Here is an 8778-nt window from a genome sequence, read left to right as displayed (position 1 = left end):
TAAATAGTAATAGAAGGTACAAATTAAAGAAGGAAAGGTACTTGAATTTGATTACTAATTGCGAAGAAAATTCAAACTTTAATTTGCGGTTTGACCGTATATATTATGTGTCAATTATATTCTTTATAATTTGTTCCAAAAACCCTTATCACATTGAAAAAAAAGCAGATGAGGCTTAAAAATTGATTCAACTATTATGGAAACAACCAAAAGACTTAATGGGCGTAACGCACGATTAAAGTTTACATACAAAAATTAAAATTCGTCCAATAAAAATGATAAACAGCACCATGTCTTTCTAACAAAACTTGTACAACAATATACGCCAATAGTGCCATAAAAACAAGACAAAGACGATTTCAAATGGGAAATGACCTGAGATGTGTTTAAAACACATGATTTACTAAGCCATGAAAAAGAGGGTCTTTTTACCCGATAAAGGATGTTTCTTATCTTTCTCAAGATGAGTCCCTAAATAATCATATTGCAATGATTATCATAAACACAACAAAAGATTGATATATGAGTTCAAATTTTGGGGACACCTACAGCAGAAACCTGGGGTTCGGCTAATTAAGAAAAATGAAATTTTTAAGTTAAATGATCAATTTGGTAAAAATTTGCAAGGAATTCATTAAAAAACATTAGTCATTTATAAGTTATAACATTCACAAAGAAAAATACAAAAATTACAAATTCTCAAATATAATAAAATAAAAAAAATAAAAAAATAAAAAAATAAAAAAATAAAAATATAATTTTTTTTTGGTCGAACCCCTTGTTATGCATAACAATAGTTAACATATGATTATATGGTTCTCATACAGGAAATGTTTTGCTTTGGGATTTCTGAAATTTCCAAAAAAATTCTACTATTAAGCCTAAATGCATAAACCGCTTTTGTTCATTAAATTTGGTAATATATTGTTTTAACTTTGAAATATTCGTCATATGTGTATATTATAAATATTATACAATAGAATATATTAAATATATTAAAAAATGCATACCAAATTCTCACTTTTGCTCCTTAAATTGCCGATCCTAAAAACAATTGGAAATTATTTTATTTTTTTTTTGTTTCCAAGAATTAATTCTTAATTCTTTTTTAAGATTTAATGATAATAATAAAAATAATTAAAATTGTTTGAATTACCTCTTAGTATAAAACTTTCAAAGCTGAAACAATACAATCAAAAATATCCCAAATATTACGACTTTTATCATAATCTGTTTTGCCAATCTATAGATTATTAATTCGCTGTGGTTTCATTACAGGTTTGAATCTTGTAAAGTTTATCTAAATAAAGCATTCTATTGTATTCTTTGCGCAGTTCATAGCGCGTACTATAATTATATACTATTTACTGTAACAATACATTTACGTTGTGACATGCTACATTACTACAAATTATTAGTATGTGAAATTGTACAAACTTTACGTTTGTAAAAAAAAATGATATGATTTTTTTTTTAAACTTTATTTACAAATCGGTTATTAAAATATGAAATCAACATATGAAAGAAATGCAACCAATTTTAAGCTTCACGTGCAATTATTATAATAGTGATAAATAATTGTGACAAGAAGAAATAAGAATTATAATAACTATATTAACGTTAATTGGTCAAAAATAACAAGAAGAAATAATAGAATGCGCGTTCTAAACGCGTTGATTATCTATAAATGAATGGTCGTAATAAAGTTAGTTTGTCATATAATTTTTTGATCATTTGACAGTACAAAATCTAATTATTATACTAATTTAGACAATTGTGAGAAATTTTTCATTGATAAATGAATATATTTAAACTTATTTGGATGATGTGGTTTCAATTCTTTGTTTTATTTTCTGTAATCAAATATTGTTAACCAATAAAGAAGCTTCAAGTAATTAATAACAATGATTACGCGTTCAAACTCCGATTTTTAATAGATAAGCCTCAGTGTCTTTTGTTTACGTTTATGGTAATTAATTGTAAACCTTAATATAAAAAATTTTTTATTTAATTGATAAACAAAAATGTCATACGTTACTGCTGATCTATCGATAAGAAAAATTTCTTTATAAATTTAATAATTCCTCATTCCCTTTTCTTTTTTAACAGATTTATATTTTATACCCATTTTTACTTAAACATGAGAAGGTACCAGAAAGTCGATAATAAAAAACATACGATTCGCGTACGCGTTACTTCCGCATGTAAGGAGTGTAGAAACAAAAAAACAAAGTGCGAATTCTCTAGGCCTTGCACACACTGCCGTGATCGTAATTGGAACTGCACCACAGAACTGCCAACAAAACGTGGTCCCCGTAAAAATTCAGCCAGCGTACGAAAAAAAAAGGAAATAGGAAAAGAAATAACTGAAGTTATTTCGAATGTGCCCGCTCTCGCTCCCGCCCCAGCTCTAGCCCCCGCTCCCGCTCCCGCTCCCTCCCCCTCCCATTCTCACTCCTCCCACTCCTCCTCGATTTGTGACAAGAATTCTTCCTCTTCTCCCTCCTCAGTCTCGCTGGTCTCTAGTTCTCTCTCTTTCTCTAATACTCCTGTCTGGAGTTCTTCGCCCTCCTCTGGCTCCAACTCGTCTCTTCCTTCTTCTCCAACGGAAGAGCATTCTTTTAATGTCAAGTCGGATGATTTGACTTTCTTTCTTGCACCAACAGCATTGATACAAAATGAAATGCCATCGGAGGTTTTCGGACGTGAACAGGAAAATATAGATAAACTTTTTACCGAATATATAAAATACGAGGATGTTTAATGAATAAAAAAAGAAAAAAAATAAACACTTGGACCATCCCGTAATCACCAAACACTGCGAACCCACCGCCAATCACCGCTAGTCACTGCCAACCTCTAATTATTCATAAATAAACTCTTTATTTATAAAAAAATTTTTTTAGTTTAAACTGTTAGAAAATAAATTATATATCGAATATTTTTTATATTTATTTTTAATTATAATTATAGTCGATAAAAAACTGTATTATATATGTAATTTTTTTATTTTTTTTATTATGTTATGTTTTTTTTTATGTTTTTATTATGATATGTTTTTTTTTTATTAATAAATTTATCGTTAATTCTTAAGTTTAACCCCGAATATACCAACCTGGTATAGTTAAGTTCAATGTACTCACTAACAAAGACAAATTTAATTTGTTTATTCTTATCATGCATTAAAAAAGAGATTATTATTAAACTGGAAGAAATTTTGAAAATTTTTTTGAATACTAAACCGATATTATTAAAACCTTTGATATAAAGCATAAGCTGATCACCTAGAATTGAAAGAACCAGTTTTTCCTTATTCCAGTTAAAGTAACGAATTTTCAGAATGAAATATTAAATTAAATCAGAATGAAATCTTACTTTTTCATTCATGAAGTAATTCAAGATTATGTCATCATTGTATTTATTCATCCAAGTTATCATATCTAAAAGAAATGGGAAGAATTGTTAGATACTCCAAATTGAATTGTAATCTTTTTCCTGATTTTCTCACATTACAACATATTACTTCATCAAATTTAGTTCCCTTTATCCGTTCCAAATCACTTTACTAAATTATTGATTCTCTATTCCAAATTATTTCCAAAATACTTGTTACATTCACTTCCTTCCAAATTACTGAGCTTGAATTTCGATATAGCTGGTATAGTGGTATTACACATTTATATATGTTATGCACGAGTTGACAATATTATTTTTGATTTGTGAATCCACTCCCTTTCAAATTTAATTTCAATAAACTGAAGGTATTGATATTGCAGCATATGTTGATATATATTGATTATTCAAAATAACATCTATTCACAGGTTAAACAATCATTTTAATTTAAAATCTCGTCTAAGGTGAGTTTATCACATCTTTTTTCAATATTTTTTAAACAAAAAAAAATGAAATCATTGTTTTATTATTAAAGAAGAAGAATGAAATAAGATTGAATAAAAGTAATTTATATACGTCCCTTTCAAACTCTCTTACTATATGTAATTTAAAATCTTGTCTAAAGAAAGTGAAGCCAAAGTTATATACGTCCCTTTCAAATTACTCTCTTCTTGACATCACTGTAATTAATTGATTAGTGAAGTTCAAGTTACTCCTTTCTAAATTACTTGAGCTTAACTTTGACAAAGGTAATGATGTTGTGATAATGATGTGTTGACATATAGTTGATTATTTCACAAATATTATACATCTGCTGTAATATTTAAAATTTTTTCTAAAAAAAAAAGATTTTGAGCGATGAAATCGGAATTGTATTTGCACCCTTCCAAATTATTTGTTGATTCACTTTCTTTCAAATTACTTTTCCTTTCAAGAAATTATCTGTTGATTCACTTCTTTTCAAATTACTACTTTCTCTTTCAAATTATCTGTTGATTCACTTCCAAATTATTTTTTGATTCATATACTTTCCGTTCCAAATTACTTTATAAATTGTAGCTGATAGTATAACATCCTAATGGTGGATTCTCTTGCTTTTTTGGATAATAAATAATTGGAAAATCAAGATAATGTTCATTACTTCCATCATTTGTAATTAGTAATATGAAAAATCAAGATAATGTTCACCACTTTCCATCAAAATAAAGTGTAAGTTTATTTACAAAATTTTGATATTGATTTAAGTTAATTTTCTATTTTGTTATCTCTGTTTTCACCTTCAGATCAATTAATTATATAATCCACTCTTTAGGATAATGTCCACTACTTTCCATCAAAGTAAAGTGTAAAATTTATTTACAAAAGTTTGATATTGATTTAAGTTAATTTTCTATTTTGTTGTCTCAAAGATTGCTCCAGAAACTAAACTACAAATCGTCAGCAACTCTGAAAAATATTGAAGCAGATTCAACATCAACATCAACATCAACTAGTAATACAAATTCAAAAATTTCCATTACCATACTCAAATAGTCGGATTCCCCCAAACAGTACAGTCGAGTGGATAACATCATAATTTATATAATCTTCAAATTTTAATTCATCACACTTGTAATTGTACTAAATAATATGGGAAATTAAGATAATGTTCACCACTTTCCATTATTCGTAATATTCGTAATTGTACTAAATAATATGGGAAATCAAGATAATGTTCAACACTTTTCATTATTCGTAATTATGGGAAATTAAGATAATGTTTGTTCACCACTTTCCATTATTTGTGATTGTACTAATATGAGAAACGTTCACCACTTTCCATCATTTGTGATTGTACTAAATAGTAGTTCAAAAATTTTAATAAAATGTACAAATATAAATTAATCAGTACATAATATATTACTCTAGAGGAGAATTATTAAGTAGCTAAAGGAAATTTGACTAAAAATTCTACCCAATTCTATAAACGCGTAGAAAGATCAAAGTTCTTATCATAACTAGAACAATAACCTAATTCTATAAACGCGTTAGAAAGATCAAAATCCAGAACGATAACCTAATTCTATAAACGAGTTAGAAAGATAATTCTATAAACGCGTTAGAAAGATCAAAATCCAGAACGATAACCTAATTCTATAAATGCGTTAAAAAGATCAAAATCCAGAACGATAACCTAATTCTATAAACGCGTTAGAAAGATCAGAATCCAGAATAATAACCTAATTCTATAAACGCGTTAGAAAGATCAAAATCCAGAACGATAACCTAATTCTATAAACGCGTTAAGAAAGATCAAAATAACCTAATTCTATAAACGCCAGAACAAAAAACTTCTCCTCCTCTCTTTAAATACCTTTCAAGACATTCATCAACCCTACAATAAAAAATGGAACGTTAGTTCTTAGTTCCTGATGAAATAGAATATAAGCTAAATAACTTATAGTTACCTTATATTCCTATTCCCTATTCCCTATTCCGCATTCCCTAATCCCTAATCCCTAATCAGAATTTTTATCACCTGTTAGATCTTTTGTAACTTGATTCTCTTCATTAAATTTCATGTTTTTTGTTGACTCTTTATTTTCACTCAAAACCTCAAAAAGATTCTTGCCATTTTTTTCACCTCCTTCATTTTCACTCAAAACCTCAAAAAGATTATTGCCATTTTTTTCATCACCTTCTTCTTTAATAGAATTGTTTGTTGTTGACTCTTTATTTTCACTCAAAATTTCAAAAAGATTCTTGTTATTTTTTTCACCACCTTCTTCTTTAGTATTAGAAGAAAACATTTCTTCATAAACAAGTTGAAAACTAGGTTTTGAAGAGGGTCCAACATCACTATTAGAAGTTGTAGAATCACCACTAGTTTTTAATAAAGAACGAAGTCTAGTAAGAATTTCTTCTTGAGTCTTTTCATTATCTTTAACACGATTTGTAGCAGAATCAAAGAATAAAGAATTTTTTCCAGGATAATTATCAAATAAATTAAAATCATTTTGATAAGAAAGAATAGGAGAATGAGAAACTCTAATATTTGGACGACCTTGATCATCAAAATCCACTTTTTCAAGATAAAAATTATCCAATTTTTTACGATTAACTTGAATTAATCTTTGAGCTTTACCAAAATGTAAACTACAAACCAAACCACTTATACCAATAGCAAAAATTCCATTAGAATCTTTATTAAGTGTACGACCTTGTACTTTAAAATTAATACCAGGATTATTATGAGAATAATTTAAACCTTTAATAATTGAATTAGAAGATTTTTTAATAAAAGTTAAACCTAAAAATTCCAACCAATTATTTGAATTATAAGTTGAATTAATTAAAAGTTGATTCCAATCATATTTTTTTTTTTCAATTTTTTTTAATAATTTTTTAAAATCTTTTAATGATAATTTTGATATATTAATAAAATTTCTTTGATAAATATCATTTGATTTTAAAGGTTCAACAGTTTTTGATATTAAAAAATTTTCTTTCCATTTTCTTTTAAATCTAATTAAAGTTTCAGCACTATTATAAGGAGTTTGATGTTCTATAGTATCTATTTCATTTATTGTTACAACATTTGTACGTAAATAATTTGGTAAATTACGTTTTACGCCATAATCACCAAGTTTTTGATATTCTCCATAAGTTTTATAAACTTGTGATAATTTAGGATCAAATTTTGATAATTTTGAATTTCTTAAAAGTTGTGAAAATGATGATGACATGATAAAAAAAAAAAACTGAAACATGAAAAAAAATATATATATATTAATATTAAAAGAATAATAATAACAGATAAGTGATAAAAAAAATGATTTTTTAACTTTACCTTTGGAAAAAAAAAAAAAAAAAATCGATCGATCTAGAAGTTTCAATGAATTATTGTGATTCTAAATATAGTGTAACACTGGTCAACTGGTGACACACGGCATTTGTAATGTACACGTGATTATGCGAAAAATTAAACGTACACTGAAATAAACATAATAATAATAATAATAAACATACCAAATACTTACTATACTTAATTGAAAAAAAGGACCGAAATTATAAGTATACATAATGAATATGTACCGAAATTATAGGGGAAATTTTTTTTTGTTTTACGTTGTGGAGTGGCGCAGAACAATGAACACGAAATTAATTAAATTGTGATCTCGTGAAATTTTAAAATGATGTTTTTACTATTTTTTTTTTTTGAGTGGCTTGTTTTTTTAAATGTACTACACAAGATAACAGAAAAAAGATACAAATAAATAACGAGTTAAAAAACAAGAAAATTAGAAAAATTATAAATATAAAGTAAACAAAAAAAAAAATGTTTATACTTTTTATAATTTTATAACTTTTATAGTGACATCATAAATATCATAAAAATGTACATCAAAAATAAATAAGTAAAAGGAAAAAAAAAAAAAAAATATTTTAATTAATTTATCTCAAATATCTCGATAAATAATAATTTGTAAATCTTTTTTTTTTTTCAAAAATCTCTTATTTTTCGCGAATCTCTTTAAGCCACAAAGAAAAAAAAAAGATAAGCAAAATCCGAAACGAAAAAAAAAACTTTCAATACAAAAACTCGCATGGTATTACGTTCCCTCAATTTTTTTGTTATAATTTTAACTTGATTATAAACTTGATACGTGACCTGTTAATTTTTTAATCGGCTTCAATAAGATCTATTCTCGATTCATTCATAAAAAAGAAATCCAAGAAGATCCATTCTAAATAAATATCGTTGAAAGGGAATAAATATTCGCGTAAAAATGTTAAATGTTGATTATGTTGATTATGTTGATTATAATAAATAGATAATAGAAAATAGATATTTTTTGATTATGATTAATTTTGTTGTGAATTTTTTTTTTTGTAAAATAATAACATTAAAAATAACATGATAACATATGTACAAAATTAAATAAATAATAATAATAATAATAACAATTAATTAATTATATTTTTTATAATGTTAAAAAAAAATTTTTTATTTAATTTTACCAAAATAAACCAATTAAAAAATTCAAAAAGATAAAAAAAAAAAACGAAAATCAGATTTGCCAAGAAAAAAGTAATATTTTTTTTTTTTAATAAAAAAAAAAAAATAAAAATTTTAACCTAAAAATAAAACATATTTGCCGTAAAGATAAATTAAAAAAAAAATCATAAAATTCATATTTAATTAATCCGATAAAAATCCGAAAAATCCGAAAAATCCGAAAAAAAGAAAAAGAAAATGTATCCAAGTTTTACAAAAACAACATAAAAAAAATTTTCTATATGATAAAAAAAAAAATTGAGAATTGAAGAGGAAATGACAATTACATAAAGAAAGAATTAAAATTAAAATGAATTTATAAGTGGCGGGAAAAGGGTGGAAAAGA

At 25.7% G+C, this 8778-nt stretch overlaps 2 protein-coding genes across 2 annotated transcripts; one reads left to right on the top strand and one right to left on the bottom strand.

Moving 5' to 3' along the window:
* The first annotated feature begins 2104 nt into the window (after positions 1–2104).
* Positions 2105–3470, top strand: OCT59_017374 (uncharacterized protein). The gene has a single exon (XM_025316709.2). It carries the CDS (start codon positions 2141–2143, stop codon positions 2762–2764), a length of 624 nt encoding a protein of 207 aa, XP_025179916.1. The 5' UTR covers positions 2105–2140; the 3' UTR covers positions 2765–3470.
* Positions 3471–5686: 2216 nt separating this feature from the next.
* On the bottom strand, positions 5687–7119 carry OCT59_017373 (uncharacterized protein; the record flags this gene model as incomplete). Its single annotated transcript, XM_066137445.1, has 3 exons — positions 5687–5768; positions 5842–5857; positions 5913–7119. 3 exons carry the CDS (start codon positions 7117–7119, stop codon positions 5687–5689), a joined length of 1305 nt encoding a protein of 434 aa, XP_066004029.1.
* Between the last annotated feature and the right edge of the window lie 1659 nt (positions 7120–8778).

This window comes from Rhizophagus irregularis, chromosome 26, assembly GCF_026210795.1.
Source record: "Rhizophagus irregularis chromosome 26, complete sequence".
NCBI lineage: Eukaryota > Fungi > Glomeromycota > Glomeromycetes > Glomerales > Glomeraceae > Rhizophagus > Rhizophagus irregularis.
The sequence above is the reverse complement of the archived record's forward strand: the minus strand, read 5'-3'. Positions and strand labels throughout refer to the sequence as shown.